General features: G+C 33.2%; 4 protein-coding genes and 1 long non-coding RNA gene across 5 annotated transcripts; 3 read left to right on the plus strand and 2 right to left on the minus strand.

Annotated features, from left to right (window-relative positions):
- Positions 1-104: 104 nt before the first annotated feature.
- Positions 105-4,434, minus strand: LOC126657257 (uncharacterized). Its single transcript, XM_050351923.2, has 2 exons — positions 3,691-4,434; positions 105-2,858 (listed from the first exon to the last, which is right to left on the minus strand). Exon 2 carries the CDS (start codon positions 2,235-2,237, stop codon positions 105-107), a length of 2,133 nt encoding a protein of 710 aa, XP_050207880.1. The 5' UTR covers positions 2,238-2,858; positions 3,691-4,434.
- A 1,131-nt stretch (positions 4,435-5,565) lies between these two features.
- On the plus strand, positions 5,566-9,337 carry LOC126657699 (uncharacterized). The gene is made up of 2 exons (XR_007633401.1): positions 5,566-5,883; positions 7,044-9,337. It is a non-coding gene; the product is annotated as an uncharacterized LOC126657699 (long non-coding RNA).
- Positions 9,338-11,218: 1,881 nt separating this feature from the next.
- LOC126654611 (uncharacterized) lies at positions 11,219-12,371 on the plus strand. The gene is made up of 2 exons (XM_050348525.2): positions 11,219-11,602; positions 11,708-12,371. Exons 1-2 carry the CDS (start codon positions 11,595-11,597, stop codon positions 12,294-12,296), a joined length of 597 nt encoding a protein of 198 aa, XP_050204482.1. The 5' UTR covers positions 11,219-11,594; the 3' UTR covers positions 12,297-12,371.
- Positions 12,372-13,962: 1,591 nt separating this feature from the next.
- On the plus strand, positions 13,963-15,833 carry LOC126654740 (uncharacterized). Its single transcript, XM_050348705.2, has one exon. It carries the CDS (start codon positions 14,194-14,196, stop codon positions 15,799-15,801), a length of 1,608 nt encoding a protein of 535 aa, XP_050204662.1. The 5' UTR covers positions 13,963-14,193; the 3' UTR covers positions 15,802-15,833.
- Positions 15,834-15,909: 76 nt separating this feature from the next.
- Positions 15,910-17,192, minus strand: LOC126654741 (protein FAR1-RELATED SEQUENCE 5). The gene is made up of 3 exons (XM_050348706.2): positions 17,078-17,192; positions 16,303-16,763; positions 15,910-16,196 (listed from the first exon to the last, which is right to left on the minus strand). Coding segments are annotated over exons 1-3 (645 nt in total). The 5' UTR covers positions 17,079-17,192; the 3' UTR covers positions 15,910-16,013.
- Between the last annotated feature and the right edge of the window lie 471 nt (positions 17,193-17,663).

Consider the following 17,663-nt stretch of genomic DNA (forward strand, 5'->3'; position numbering starts at 1 on the left):
CTCTTTTCGTTTACAAAAAATTGAAAACATTGGAAGGAATTACAAACTTGCTATCCAAGTTTAATTATAAACTTGGAGATCAAGTTTATCAATATTCAAATCTATCAAATAAAATTGGAGACCATATTTATCATTGAACGTGGACAACAAGTTTTCCTATTCGTATACTTTAGAGGCTCCCACACGTTTTTTGGAAGTAGCTCCCGAAGGGCGATTGGCAGAAGTCGTTGCATAAAAACATGGCAGTCATGACTTTTCATTCCATGCATTTTCAACCCCTTTAGATCAACACATCTAGACAAGTTTGACGCGTACCCGTCTGGAAACTTTATTTTCTGAATCCACTCAAGCAAAACTCGTTTTGAATCCCTATCCAAAGCATACATTGCCTTTGGAAATCGCCCAGTTGCCGGATCTTTAGCTAACCCTGGCCGATCACAGATGTCGTTCAACTCTTCACGAGATTTTGCATGGTCTTTTGTTTTCCCGGGGATATTGAGAACGGTATTAAAAATGTTATCGAAGACATTTTTCTCAATGTGCATGACATCGAGATTGTGACGTATTACATTCGTTCTCCAATAAGGCAAATCCCAAAAGATACTTTTTTTATTCCACCCATGATCTTTTGACAGTAATGCATTAGTAACTTTTGCACCAGGCTCAAATGCCTTCTTAAACCCCAGTCGATCAATCTCTGCTAACAGTTCATCTCCAGTTCTCACCCCTGCAAACCTTTTGCCGACCTCTCGTTTCCCCTTACGGAAATCAGTAACATTTCGACGGAATTGGTGATTCGGAGGCAAAAACTTGCGATGGCAATCAAACCACGATTGTTTACCGCTTTTATCCAGTGTGAATGCATCAGTGTTTTCCATGCAGTACGGGCATGCTTTTCTACCAGCAGTGCTCCAACCAGACAACATAGAATAAGCGGGAAAGTCATTTATTGTCCACATAAGAGCCGCTTTTAGTTGAAAATTCTGACGCTTATGAACGTCATATGTCTGGACTCCACATTCCCACAGTTGGTTCAACTCTGCAATCAGCGGCTGTAGGAAGATATCCATTAGGTGTTTCGGGTTTCTAGGCCCCGGTACCAAAACCGTTAAAAACATAAACTCATCCTTCATGCACATGCCTGGGGGGAGATTGTACGGCGTCAAAATGACCGGCCACGAGGAATACTGCTGCCCAAAATTGGTAAATGGCTGAAACCCATCGGAGCATAAGCCTAATCTGATATTTCTCCCTTCATCGGCAAACTCAGAATGCAGTTCACTAAAACGTTTCCAAGCCGGAGAGTCGGACGGGTGGCACATCTTATCACCCTCCATCTCGTGGTCTGCGTGCCAGGTCATATGCCGAGCAGTGGCTTTCGAAGCGTACAACCTCTGTAGCCTCGGAGTTATTGGAAAATAGAACATTTTACTATATGGCACGTTAGCCTTTCTTTTTGTGGATTTTCCTTGGGTCACAGGTTTCCACCGCACATAATTACAAACTTTGCAGTGCGTTAGATCCGCGTCCTCCCCCCAATAAATCATACAGTTATAGAAACAACAATCAATAACCTCAACCGGCAACCCCAAACCTTTGACCAGCTTCTTAATCTTAGCAAAATTCGTTGGCATCTTGTTGTCCTCCGGGAGCAGCTCCTGTATCAATCCGCATACGTCGTCAACTAAAGCTACCGAACCCTTATGTCGACACTTGATCTCCATCACTTTAGCAGATGCAGAAAATGGAGAATGTCTGCTATTCCCAGGCCATATGTCTTCTTCAGCCGCACGCATCATATCATAAAATTTTTGAGCTTCAGCATTCGGGAGCTCATCTTCAGGAAACGTTATTTCTGGACCGGCCGCATCAAGAATCATTCTTTGAGCGGAACTGAACTCACCTGGCCCCTCATCTTCATAGTCGAACTCAACATCCTGCTCTGGTAACTGTGAAAGGGGAGGGGGGTTCAAAACGCTCCCTTCGCCATGAAAAACCCATACTTGGTAACCTTTCACGAACCCATTCTTCAATAGATGGAATTCCACCTCATCGACATCCCGATAGCTTGTATTTCGACAACCTCTCTTAGGGCAGGGGCATTTTATCTGTACCCCACTCATACAAGCCGGATGCCGTAATGCAAACCGGACAAACTCCTTCACATGCTCCTTATACCCTGTGGTTAGCAGCCCGTTTGTGTGGCTCCTGTACATCCAACTGCGGTCTGTCTCCATTTCTGTAGCGCGGATAATTAGAGGTGGGGTTTTCACTCGAGATAAGCAAAGTCAATGTAATTGACTGCTGAAAAGGTAGGGCCCTATCCCATTCGCAAAACAGGCGCCCCGTAACTCGGCCACGATATATGCCTAGCAACGGAGAAAAATATTCGGCAGCCTTCCGGCGTCGTTCTCCTTTAGTGCGATATTTAGTATATGCGTTGTAACGCTAATTATATATTCCTCGAGGAATAAGCGTTACAAAACATATACTAAACATCCACCCGGAGAACAAACGCTGGAAAACAACCGAATATTTTTCTACCGCTACTAGACATATATGGTTTTTCGTGATCGAGTTACGGAAGCACAAGTTTTGCGAACTGTACAAACTGTACAATCCCGTGTCGTTCAATCTCTTGAACACACGGGACGGGAACTCTACGGCTAGGTTTACGATTTTATTCGGTGGGAATAAAATCGAGGTTTATTTAGGTTGATTATCGTAAATAAAATCTATTCCAACTAAAATAAATCAAATTAATTGAGCGATAAAACCTACTTGTTGAAGGGCAGAACCGCAAAGAAAAGGTGAAACGTCCGGATCAATCGGTACCACGGTGCGCGGGCTATCAAGGGCTATAAAAAATACGTATTAATAAAAACAAATTCTAATTAAAAATCGGCAGCACTTCCCCTAAAAATGAGCATCACCCATTTTTCAGGGAAGTCCTGCAAGCAAATAACAATACACAAAACCACCAAGTTTATCGCAAATAATTGAAATAGTATTGATTAGCTTAAATTATTATCTAATCCAATTAATTAATTAAATTAAACAACAAACTAACAAATTGTTAACAATTAAAAAACTTATAATATAATCATTAAATTAATCTAATTTAATCAACCAATAATAATAAAAATATTAACACGCAACTTTATTAAACTAATTAAACAATTAAACCTAGAAATATCTAGCTAACAATTTTAATCTAATTTAACCTAACAAATATTAAACAATTTTTTAAAAAAACAATAGAATTTTATTAAAATTAATATATTTTATTATAACAATTCAACTTAATTCTAATATAATTTTTAAAACATAAAATTAATCATAGTAACCTAAAACACAAAATTAACCCTTAAACTAAATTAACTTATAATTAATATAATAATTAACTTAAACATTTTTAACTTAATTTTCTTAAATTTTAATATAATAATTAACTTAATAGTTTAATAATACTAAAAATGAATTCAACATAATTTGTATTAAATTAACCTAATTATAAAATAATTTAAAAACATAAATATAAATTAATTATTAAATAATATAAAAACAGAAAATTAAATAAAAAATATACTATAATTTAATCTAAACTAACCTAATCTAAACTAACCTAATTAAAACTAACATAATTAATCTATATAAATTAATTAACTGATTTAATAAAAAAAAACTTACCTAAAGCAGCAGGTGGACGCCGGAGAGGAAGGGAAGGACGGCGCCGGAGAAAGAGGATGCCGCTGGAAAAATTGAAGAAAACGGCGGAGAAGAGGAGGGAACGGCGGCGTGGTGGCGAGGACGGAACGGTCGGCGGCGTGGTGGCGACAGTGAACGGCTGAGAAAGGGAACGGCGTGGTGGCGACAGTGAACGGCGTGGTGCAGGCGACAGTGAACGGCGTGGCGCAGGCGACAGTGAACGGCAATTTTTTCTTTTGTTTTGTAAAAATGGAGAGCGTTTTGTTCTAATCGGTTTTTTATTAGGGTAAACGTTTTGCGACGGACTTATGTTTCCGTCGCAAAATGTGCTTTAAATGAAACGAACCGTTTCATTGATGCACATTTTGCGACGGAAACATAATTCCGTCGCAAAACGTTTTGAAAGTTTGCGACGGTGATTTTTTTCCGTCGCAAAGCTGTTGAATGAAACGATTCGTTTCATTCAACATAAATATTCGCGACGGACAAATTCATCCGTCGCAAACTTCTTAAACAAAACACAAGGCGGGAAAGCTCCCGCCAAAAAAGCGACGGCTTTGCGACGGACAGTCCGTCGCGAACTTGGCGGGAGCTTTCCCGCCATTCTTTTCAAGATAATTTGCAACGGATAAGCATTCCGTCGCAGAGTCCGTCGCGAAAATATAAAATTAGCGACGGATTATCAATCCGTCGCAAATTTCCGTCGCAAATATGAAGATTTCTAGTAGTGATTTTTAAAGGTTTCTTTCTCAGTTTCTTATTTGCTTTCATATAACTAAGTCTATTTAAGACTTGGTTTTTAATTTTCTTAAATTTTTGAGTCAAGCTTAATTATCGACATATTCGATCAACGAATATATACGTGAAATGAACTATATACTTGATATTGATGTGTATTAAAGTATTATTTTGATTGTATTTTTCAGATCTTATTTTGTATGGTTCATTATTGATTTTATTTTTAAAAAATATTTTTTAATTTGTTTATGATGAATTTGAACTTCTTTGATACATATTATACAAAGATTTATGAGGATGAGCTGTTTTTTGAGATAATCATCTACAGTTTTTATGAACATATGTTTATTTTTCATTCTCTTTTGATTATAGGTGTTTTATTTGTTTTTCATTTGATCACTTTGTATTTCTTTTAATCTATTTGCTTCAAATTTTAAATCTCACTTTAGCATACGTTTAATAAATGAAGATGCACCGAAAATATGAATTTTGAACAAAATATATGGTACGTTTATTGTTAGTTAAGATCTGAAATTTTCAAAAAATATAAAAATTTAAAGGCAAATTTTGTTGCTAATGCCTGTAGAATTGTTTTTTTTTTAATTTTTTTAACTGAGTTGAAAATTTTAATTTCGAACACAAAGACAATGTTTTGATGTTAGTAAACTAGAAAATGATATTAAATTGATTTAAGTGTCATTTTCGTATTTAATAATTTTTTATATTGATGAAAAAAGTAATACATATTTAACTAAAAGTATTCTTAAGTTTTAGAAAATTAATTGATTTCATTTGATTTTATTTATATATATATCTAATATACTATTATATAATACTTAAATAATATAGTACATTATCTATTTTTTTATTTAATTTTTTTTAACATCATACCAGTTTAAAATTAAATATAAATCATGCATTTATCCAGTTTTAATATTAAAATAATTTTTTTCTAATTATAAACATTTAAATAAAATAAATTATTAAATTCAAATTTATATTTTAATTTTAATCTGGTCAATTCCGAAGCGAAGCGAGGGTTTTACACTAGTATATCATTATTTATGATCATTTAACATATTTAAAATTAATTAAATTTTACCAAACACGGAGTAGTATCAGATTTTGTTATTTTTTATAAATATTACATTTTATTCAACTGATATTTATTCACAAACAATTTTAATATTTTATTTTTTACACTGGAATGGAAGCCATAAGAATTTAGGGCGAGAACTGTTGGTAGATGTGAAAGCGTACCAACATAACATGTCATGTCATCATCAACAATAATTCTAATTCGTCCTTATCTCTCTAATTTTTCTATTTATCTTAATCTCCCCAAACCAAACCCTCACTGTTTACCCCGACTCTCTACATTACTAATTAATTAATTAATTAATTTGATCCCCAACAAAATTTTGAGTTCCATTCGAGGTTCGAAATTTCTCATTTCCCGTAGTACTTATTTTATTTATTTTATGCAGTACTTATTGTTTAAGAATGGTATGCTTTTCAGTTCAATTCAGTAGCTTGTTGTTTCTTTTCAGTTTTAGGGCATCTTTTTGCCGTTTATGGAATAATTTTTTACTTTTTTTTATGGGTTTCGAATTTGGATCTGCTCTGTGAAGCTTTTGTTCACTTTAATTACTGTTCTTTTTAAATGCATGTATTAAATTGATTAAGTACATATTTCATGCATGTTGTTATGTCATGGTTGTAGATCTGCTCAAATGAATAGGTTATAACATTAAAAGTTATCCTTAGGGTTTTCAGTAAACTTATTATGCTGTTTTTAGGGTAGAAGATGTTATAATTTCTGTTGTTGTTTGGATGTTAGGAAGAACAAAGTGATGAAAAAAGAAATAAACTGTAGTTTAAGTGATCATTAGGGTTGCTTCAAAAATTGAAGCTGTGAAAAAAAGAGCCTGACTTTGGTGAAACACATAGGTAACTAGGGCTTGAAAAGTGGCGAATTTTATTTTTTGGAGCTCTTAAATTATGCTTTTATTAATACAGAGATGAATTCAGCTTTGTTTATTTGTAGGTTTACTTGCCAATTATTGTTTTTGAGTTAAAAAATCGGTAACTGATTCATAGTTTTTTTTTTTAATGAACTTATGCTGGACGTTCGACAAACCGTTTTGGTTTTTCAACTTCCTCTAGTTTATAGATATTATAGGTCTTTACTGATCAGAAAAACCTAATTATGCTTGTAACTTATGAAATCTAGAACAACATATGTAGCAACATATGCATTAGTCTGCAATTGAACAGTGAAGGTGCGGGTAATTGGCCTTTTTAATCGAAGGGAACTAAATTGAGCTTCTTGAAGAATCTATAACCTATACTTGTATACTCAATTTGTTTTTGTTTAATGTTTACACTGCTAGCCAATGTTTATGTTGGTTGAAATATTTATAATCCTTGTCGTAGTACGTGTAACATTGTTGATAATTTCATGGGTGGGAAATCTTTCTTTTTGTTTTTCTTATGAGTTATGATCATATAGGTATTTTAATTGTTTTAGCATATGAAGTAGTTTATATCAAAGAAATTGGCTGTGTAAATATTGATTAGCTAATTTATTCTTGCAGGTAGTGTACCAAGATTCCAAGAACTCAAGATTTGGCAGTTCTTTGGTTTAGATAATGATTGAAAATTGGGCATATATTGCCCATAATAAAACGAGACAAGAAATAATTTCCCCTTAAATCTTCCATTTTTTCTACTCATATTATTATGTGTGTGCAACCCTTTTTCGGAGATCTCTTCCAAGCTTTGACATCATTTGTTGACAATGAGAGAGAGCACGCTTGTTTTCCTTTATTCAAGGACATGGTTGTGTACTAGCGTGCTCTCTGTCGTTGTCATAAGATGAGTTCAAAGCAAGCTTCTTTCGCTTTTTACATGATCATTCCATGTTAAGCAGGTGAGTTAATCACTAATCCTATTATTAAATTTTGACTCGATGATTATGCTAGTTCCTATGGAAGATTTCCATGTATACATTAAAGTTCGGCAATGAACATGCGATAAAATTTCGGATACACCTTCTAACGAACTACATAAATGATTTTTTTTAATTTAATATTCTGTTGTTTTAAGACATTCAAATGCCATTTCTAATTGGATTTATGTTTGTCCATTTGTTATGTATGCTATTCTTTGATCTACCATGATGTTTAGGCTTCCTGCATTCTTTTCAAGATTAAGAACCTGTTCGAAACAATCTTGGTATGTGAGAATAGAAGGCTAAATTCCGCATTAGAGGTAAATTTAATGGCTTTTGAATTTACATCTGTCCGTTTTTCTGGAGACTAGACTGTTTATTGATTCATCGGCTATGTTGTTTTGCCTTTACATCTCAGCCGGTTTACAAAATCTCCTTTTCCTCTTTTTATTATATTTATTTATTCTCTATGTTATTGTTGCCTTATGATTGATTTGCGTGGTAATTGTCTAAATAATTTTTTTTTCTTATTAAGCATTCTGTTCAGGTATGTGATCAGCTTTATTTTCAGCTGTATTTGATGATATAATCAGTAGATTGAAAATTGTAGCATTATTACCATCATTGCCGCTGCTTGAATTAGTCCTGAACATTTTCAATTACTGTATGTAGACACCAACATCAGTATCTTGATTCATGACGTATTTTCAGTTGAAGAACTTCACATTTATTAGTTTACTTTGTTAGATCATAAAATAACCCGGCTTCTAAATTCTTAAGTTCATTAGATGCCTACTTACTTTTAGATGTAATCATGTAACTAAGGAGCTATTTTTTACTTTGTGAAAATGCATCATTGCATGCTTTTGCACCGTCAATTTTTATTTAAGGATTTTTTTTAAGGGTATTAGAGCTGAAAGGCATGCACTATTCCGTCGTTTCTTATTTAACATTCATATGAGAAATATGATATTCATAGACTTCAAATTGAATTTTCTTTGCATTTTTAAAGATGAACTACTAGTAGTAAATTAAGGAGCGGAAACTGAAACAAGAACAAGAACCTAGAATCAGCTATTTTCATGCACCAATTTTCTAATGTTCTTGTTTAGAGATTCAAACATATTTCCGATTGGTTAATTCTCGTGTTGGAAACTACATTTCTACTAATGTTGCAGTTGTGCTATTAATATTTGGCTTTTTATTAATATCGTTATCAAGTTAAACACTGTTTCTTCTTTGTTGTTAGTCAGTTTGTTTTTTTAGTTTAGAAGTTTTACTGGTTAGGAGTTGGTCATATCAAAATGATTTTATAGTAAAGATACTGACTGGTTTACCTTGCTTGAATGATTAGCACCATCCTACCAGGTGAGGTTGTTTACTTGGAATAAATGTTTTTAATATTATAATTTCATGTTTTTAATTTGACATTTTGCTGTGTTATATAATGATTTATTTTTCTATCTTTATCTTTGGTCTGCATCTGTTTTTTGCTAGAAATCTAGGAAAATTGACTATTGAGTTCAAATGCTTCTCAATGCATCCGAAGAACGGAAGAGAATGTAATCAAGTTTTGATTCTACGATACATCTAGCTTCTCCCAGTTCTCTTACTTTCAGCCATCATTATCGGTTTCATTAGCTATAGCTCTTCATTCATATCTTCAATATTTATTTATCGGTGTCATTATTTCTTTGATGAATAGTAGTCTTATTGGTTATGTGCAATTATGAGAGCAAGTTTTTGGAACCGTAATTAATGGATGTTTTAGTCCTGTACGTGACGAACTAGGTTCCATCTTAAAATTTCTCGTATTTAGGTTTTACCATTTTTAAAATGGGGAAATGCTCTTTTGGAGATTACTGGTGAAACAGAAGTGTAAATTTTGCTGTGTATATATCTCATCAGGTTTATAATTTATAATTTTTATATCTATCTATCTTACATCAGGTTTATCTATTTTTTTTTTTTGCTCTTTGAATATACTGTTTTAAGTTTATGATACAGTGTCGTTATCATGAATGTACGTAGCATTAAATTGAAACTAGACGAGCATTACATTAAAACAAAAATTTTATATTGCAATCCTAAAATTGGATTTTATTCCACAAAATATTGGAAAATTCTCTTATTAATTCAACCAATATTTTATAGCCAACATTAGAAGCCTTTTTTTTCCTAAATGTAATTTACTTTTGTAATTACTAAAATGTATTGGCGTTAATTAAATCCAAATTTAGATCGGACGTTTAAAAATATTAATTTGTGATGGCTTCCTCTCTTTCCATATAAAATCACCGAAGATGATCAATTTAATTATTTAAAATGTGCAACTTGAAACCGTTGATATTATATACTTGATCATTAAGATGCTTGTGACTTTGAATACATTGTTCACTAACGATGCGTCTTAGAAGAAACGATTAAGAAAAATGGAAGCTCGAAATTATGAAGAAATTAATTAATAGAATTCAAACAAGAAGCCAAAATTTAAGGCGTTTGTTAAGGAAACTAAATAATCTTTTGTGTGAAAGATCATGCAGTACATGTATGGAAATTTTTGAGAAAATATACAAAAAGGTGCTAATGTTTTGCCGATGTTTGAAATAATCCCATTTTATATAAGATGTTTCGTATTAAACTATTTTACTAAGTTTTTAAAATGGCTCATTAAGCCTCTCTTCTAGTTCGATCATAACTTGTTTCTTTTGTTTGAGGTAGTTAATATAAAATTTTAATTTTAATAATTTAAAATATTTAAATTATCAATTTTTACAGTTTTTGATATCAAGTAACTTTTTGATAAGTAAATATTGATGTTCACGCTAGAACGATAAATATTATTGTTTTTTTAATAAATATATTATTGTGTTCAACTATTTAGTGTCTTATATTGCATTAGTTTGTGCTTAATTTGTCAAATTTGAAAATTTATGTTATACATTTTTGTTTTACAATTATTACGATGCAAATTATTTTATGCTCAATCTCAAAATTTCACAATTAGATTATGTTCAATACCATTATAATAATTTCAATATCTTTATCATACCATTAACTAAAAATTCATCAAATTTAGGAGATATATGATATCTACCTCGCGTAAAGATTCTTCTGATCATATTTGGTTAAGTCACTATTTATTATTTGGGATTGTTATTGTACTATAACAATCAATTTTGGTGCAAAATGCACATTAATAAAATTATATTCTCTCAACTTCAAATTAACCGGCAATACTGTAGATAGTCAATTATTAGTTTAATACTCCCTCCGGTCCATAATATTAGTCGCATTTGAAAATTTCTTTTGGTCCATAATATTTGTCACATTAGAGTTTCAAGAAAGCATTAATTGCTATTTTTCCAAAATTATCCCTAGCAATAAATACTTTGTAAGGTTAAAAAAAATAGTCAAACATAAAACAAGTGGTAATTAATATGGACAATTTAGTAAAACTATACACAAATCAAGACATATTTATTATTTTCTTAATCTATGTGAAATTGTCAAATGCGACTAATATTATGGACCGGAGGGAGTAATTAATTGTCATTATATCCGCATTAATTATAGTAAAACGTATTAGAAAAATAAAAAACTACTACTACCAGATAGAATGGCATTTACTAAGAATTTTAATTCATTTTTTTAGATAAACTCAATTTTTAATATATATATATTTTTAAATTGTTCAACAGTTTTTAATGTATAAACTAAATGAGAGAATTTTAGGATGAAATTTCTCAAAAAACATGGGGCTAAAGAAAACTTGTAATAATGTACAAACAGGCAATACACTTGACTTTCTACAATGTCATTACAATCTCCACCTTAAATAACACAGCTACCTTTTTGATTTTCAACAAACTTCATCTGTTTTTTTGTGCTTCATTTCCCTTTAGCCCATCCCTCCTAATCTCTCTCATTACACCACCTTTAAATCAATCCTATAAAAATTTAAAAAAAGCAACTCAAAATTAACTAAAAGGTACAAAAAGAATCTCTTCTCCAAGAAAACAAACTCAATTCCCCACAAGAAAAATACACTCCACAAGCAACACAAATCAAGAAAAAAAGGAAATTTCTCTATAAATTAAACACTGTAAATCCTTCAAGAAGCTACAAAACAACAACATAAACCCTACAAAAATTCAAGAATTTCAAGATTCTTTAATAAAGATTAAACAACATTATGGATCTGTAACTCTCCCATTCTCATTTCTTGACTTTATATTCTTTATTTATTTGCATTACATCTCAATCTTTTCAATTCTTTATTTATTTTCTTGATTTTCTTGATTTTAGATCACCTAAAGAAGCATATTACAGCCCAGGAGGAAACATAACAAGAAGAGCCACCTCAACTTCCTCCTCCGCCGCCACCTCCGCCACCACCAGCGTCCATGTCACCGCCCTCGACGGCCTAGTAAACGTAAACTCCCTCTTCACCATAGCAGTCTTCGTGGGCCTTTCTTTAACAACACCAGGCCAACGCAGCCTTGAAAACCGGTCAGCTTGCGACGCAGGCATTGACGTAGCGAAAAAACTTCTTGTTTTCGAAGTGGTTTCGTTCAGTTTCTTCCTGTTCTCCTCTCTGGTTGCTCAGGGTTTGAAGCTGGCCATCAACTTGCTGAACAGTAAGGACGTGGATGAGGCGTTCAGAGCTCATATAAATCTGAAGGTGCTGAGATTTGGGATGATGGGCTCGGCTGTTGGGTCGGTGATGGGGTGTGTTTTCTTGATGTTGTCGATGGTGAATGTGATTGAGATTAGGTTGGGGATGTTGTCGTGTGGGAGTAAGAGCACTGTTCATGCTGTTACTTCTTTGGTTGTTTTGGTTTCTTCTGCTCTCTTGGTTTATATTTCTACTGCTGTTTATGCTTTTCTTCATTGAAATGAGTTTGGATTTGGGTGTATAATAAGTTTGGTTGAAATGAAATTGTTGGGTGTTTTGAATTTTCTTGATAAATTATCTATCTTTTTTCTTGGTTAATTTGGTTTATGATATTTTAGTTGGTTAAACTGATATTTTCTGGCTAAAATTGGCTTATCTAAGCATAGAGATTTGAACTTTTCTGACTAATATTGGCTTTTAAGCTTCCGGCACCTCGCAAAGAAAAATCCCGAATTGGATCCCAGATTGACGGGTTAGTATGAGCTTATCCGTGCGGTTATAGCCGGCGTACTTACTTTCTTTATCAATGTCGGTTCAGATTGCTCGAATGCGACGGCATAAAGATTTGGGCTTTTCAGTTTATCTTAGTTTAAGATTTTAAGGGTGTTCTTGTTGTTGTTATTGGTTCTTCAGTGTGAAGTAGGTAATGTTAGTTTTTGAGCTAAATTTGGTAAATGATGAGGCTAGTTGGTGGAATTTCTGATTGTTTTACTAGTTTTGGCAAGGTTTTGATGTGTTTTATATGACTTCTTGTGGTTGGATTCATGAAAAAATGGATAAGTTTGGTTCTGATGTGGTTTAATGTAAGTTGAAGTTAAGGTTCTGATATAGTTTTGCGTTAGTGAAAGTGACGGTGCAGGCGACAGATGATCGGATTGAAACTTATTTTATATAACCAATAGGCTTATGGTAAGTATTATCAACCTTTACTTGTAAATCGCTCGGCTTTCTCTTAGTTATTCGATGTGTGAATCATAGCTTCAATACCGATTTGATTTCTCTGTAAGCTTTTCACTTCTGTTTGAGGAAGCATTGTTGTTGTCTTGGCATGTATAGTCTAGTAGTAGATATATCATGTTGTAGCTTGAAAATTGCGCGTCCCAATTGATCCGCAAAATTGCTGTTATTTTCAAGTATTTTAGAGTAAATGAAAGTGTGCAAGTTAGTTATCAAATCTTGCAGTTAGCTGGCAAATCAAGTGGAAAACAAACTGACTCTGCATCCTTAGAATGTGTTCTGTAATGTCAAATTTATCCGTGGAGCCAGATATAAGTGCAGAATGTAGGGGCTAAATTAATAACAAACTTAATTTGCATTCTAATTGACTAATAAATGCAAGTTGAGAGGGTAAATTGATAATTAAGGCTTTAAAAACATAAATGCGTTAAGGTGTATCTTACAAGGGATGGTTTCTTGTCTTTGATCTCAGGATTCTGTTTTGCTTTGTTATGTTACTATAAAATAAGATGACTTGGATTTGGACATTCACGCAATTATTTTGCACCACCAATCCAACGTTATTGTTCTGCAAATTGCATTGTCTACCATTTAAAACACCATGAAAATTATACTTTCATTAATTAATAATTTCATTGATTACGACTTTAATTGATAAGCTATAATTATATAGGGAAAAAAAGAATTTATTTTAGTGGAAATTAAACATATTGTTTCTCGTACTATTTTTTTTATTGTCTAATAGAATTGTATATTCTTTGCTAGTAACATACGCAAAAAAAATTAAAACTTAAGTTGACCTATATTCAGACTAGCACTGGGAGGTTTAGAATTTAATTTTAAACTCTAGTAGGAACCAAATAACAAAAAAAAAAAACTATATCTAATTATTATTCACATAATGATTACTTTTAATCCTATTAAAATTTGGATTAGATAAAACATGTGAACCAAAAAACTGTTCAAATACAAAAAGAATTAAACTTTCCATAAGAAATTATTTATCCATTAGGAATTCTTAGTACCGTTTGAAATAGAAATACTTATACATTCAGGATTCAGTAGTTACCTATATAAATAGACGATCCGATCATTGTTAATTTTATCAAAAGCTCTTCTAATTTTCGAGCTCAGTCAACCTAATCAATCTAATATATTAATGGCGGAAAAATTAAAAATTACTGGAATTTGGGGAGGGGTTGTAGAGGTAGAATTGGAGAATTGTACACTTAGCATGTTGAAAGAAGAGATATCGAACCGATCGAAGATCGGTTCTGATTCAATCAAATTGATATGCAGCGGTAGAGTATTGAAAGATGGAGACAGCGACGAAAAGCTCACGAAACTGGGTATCAAAAACAACTCGAAGATTCTTGTTGGTCGGGTTCTTGTCGAGGAGGGAAAGTCGTTGAAGCAAGAGTTTCTGGCCGTGGAAGAACACGACCAACGACTAGCCCGAGTCAAGGCGGCTGTAACTGCGCTCTCCACCAGACACGGCGAAGTATCGTTTCCAATGGGGAATTTTAGTATAGAACTTGAAGATGATAATGGCAACGAATTGCATTTTTCGGAGACTAATCGACAGGCAATAATGACGGGTCTGATGCTTCATGCAATGGGCAAGGGACTAATTAGGAAGCAGAAGTATAAAGATGCATTAGAAGTTCTTTCTATGGGAGAAGAAGCTTTTTCTCTATGCGATCCTAAGTCTATTGAACTTGTCAATCCGTTCTTGCACATCGACATGGTTTGGTGCTATTTCATGCTCCGTGACATTGCCTGGCTTTCGGTTGCAGGAGAACGCCTTAACATGGCTAGAGAAGGACTTGAACGCACTCACGGAAAAGATGTTTCGTGTTTTAGATTCCTTCAATCAGGTCAATCTTCAGGCTTTGTGTTAAATATGAGATTGGAGCTCTTGATCGGAGTGGTTGCATACCACAACGGCGAGTTTGATAAATGCAGAAGGTTTTTGGTTTCAGCGCAAAGAAAATTTTTGAAGTTTCAAGTGACGGCGGAAGCTCTATCAACTGTTATGAGCATGGGGTTTACGGAAAAAGAAGCGAAAAGAGCATTGAGAATGAGTGATCAGAATGTTGAGAGTGCAATTAAGTTCCTTGTCGGAGAGAAGGAAAAGAAAAGGAAGAGAGGAAAAGACAACCTTTGCCGTTTAGCAGAAATTTGCGAGCAACAACGCTTTGGAGAAACGCCATTAAAGAAAGCTGTAAATCTATCGATATTGAACACCTTAGTTTCTATAGGATTAGAGAAGAAAATTGCTGCCGAAGCTTTACGAAGAAACGAGAATGACACCAATAAAGCATTACACGACTTGATAAATCCTGAGACTTATAGAGCCATCCAGGATGAAGTTGAACGTAAGAAAAGAGAACGAATCCAATCACTAATTAAACGATGCAAATCCAGGGGAATTCAAGGACCATCAGTGGCTGAAGCTATTATTCGCGGTGTTTTAGATGGTACCCGTTCTGTTGAGGAAGTAGCCCAACAGTTAAGGACACGAGGAAGAAGTTCAAACGACACGACAAGGGCAAACATTCCGAGGCAAGATGAAGAAGAGAGGGATGTAGAGATGGAGGGTGAGATTGCACAAGAAGTAGCTAATGAAGATGCATTATCGGACTACGACGTAGAAGTAACGAAAGAAGGAGAAGCCATAAACGAATATCTAGTGCTGCTGAAGTCTGTTTATGGAAGTAAAATAGCTTCTTCATTAAAGAATTCTTCATCACTGAATTCTGTTTAGATAATATTTTTATTTTTCATTATTCTGGAAATTTAAAAGTTCGGTGTTCAGATTAAATTTTAAACATGTAGACTTATTCTAGAAAAAGATATATATGGATATATCATATATGTTGTTTAACTATACTTTTTATTTAACTTGTTTAAAACCTACATAGCATTTAGAGGAAGTTGTACACAGACAGGCTAATATAATCTATTGAAAAAAACGGTCTACCTCTTATTTTCGATTTCTCGAACGCTTTGCACTATGTCTTCAATGTTTCTTGATAGGTAAGTTGAATGCTCCTCCATATCTCTCAAAACCACACACAGCTGTTCTTGATAAGCTGCAGATCGCCTTCGTTCTCGTTGTAGTTCAGCAGTCAATTCCCGAATCTTTACATCTTTATCATCCTGCAAAATAGCAAAGAAACATACACATTACAAATTTTATGATACATTAAATGAAGAACTACTCCCTTTCAAAATCAAACAATTCATATCCGAGCTTGGTACTCACCGGTGCTTGAGATAAAAGCACACTCCGTCGACCATTTGGAGGTATCGCGACAAGAGGATGATTATGCTCCCTTACAAATCTCGTTACGATCCATTTCCCTGTTTTCTCTTTCTTTACAACTATCATAGCTTTGCAACCTTCTCGTGTTATTGCCCGAGGCTTCCTATTCTCACTTCTCTTAGGCCGTAGCTTACGGAACCCTTCTTTATTACACACAAGCCGACGCCACACAACTTTGCCATCACGCATAGATCTCCGAAATGCATCAACGCGCATAACAAATCCCAAGCGCGTAGAGTATGCATCGTAGAACACCTTAGCAGCTTCTTCGGATTCAAATCCCATACCTACGTACGGTTCTATATCGGAACTTTGTTCATTTGTATTTGCCTCTTTAATGTTGGAACTCTCTACAATTTGATCCATTTCTCCATCATCACTGGTAGAAAGTTGTTCATCCACTAGAATAAACATATTATGAATATTTATTTGTACATTGCAATAATCAAATTAAGGTAAACAATTACATATATAATCAAGCATTAAAACAAATATGAAATTATATTCTCAATTACTTAAATTCTAACATGTAAATTTAGAGAACTAAAAATTAAATTAATCTAATTGAGCTTCTGATGATAATTTGTACTCACTTTACACAAGATTTAAGCAAATGGAAAATTAATCAAAATGATTAAAACAATTGATATACACTAACTATAGAAAGGGAATGATTTAGGACAAAAATTAGAGTTATAAATTTAAGGATACTTACTTTTAAACAAGCTACAAACCTAAATTAAGGTTTTATTTTTCTTGATTTTAAGGATTTTTGTTTGGATTGGAGAGTTAATTTTGTTTTGGGTGTGGGAGTTGGAGAGAGCTAAGCATACAGAGGAGAGAGGTTGTGGGTAGATTCTCTGCTCTTCATGACTATATTAGTTTTTGATTATGACCAGTTATAACGAGCCACCTTGGGTGGCAAATATATTAACCAATTGAAAATTAATAAATTGTAAATGAATATTGGTGTATGATGCATATGTTAGATACTATGAGCCATGAGTGATGACTGATGAGTGATTCATTAACAACATAGATCAGCTTCATTAAAAAAACAAAATTCTAAACATTAATGTTTTTGATTTTATAAATCTACTTTTAATTTTTAAAAATATTTTGTTATTAATTTTAATTCTAAAATTAGATAAGACCATAAATCAAGGGAATTAGTAATATCTTTTTAAAAATATTATCACATAATTTACTTCATCCAAAAAAGTTGTTAAAGTGGTAAATATTAAAATATAAGTATAGATTTTATAGTCTTGTAATATCTACTAAATATTAATAATTTTCAT

This window comes from Mercurialis annua, linkage group LG7 (genome assembly GCF_937616625.2).
Source record: "Mercurialis annua linkage group LG7, ddMerAnnu1.2, whole genome shotgun sequence".
Classification (NCBI taxonomy): domain Eukaryota; kingdom Viridiplantae; phylum Streptophyta; class Magnoliopsida; order Malpighiales; family Euphorbiaceae; genus Mercurialis; species Mercurialis annua.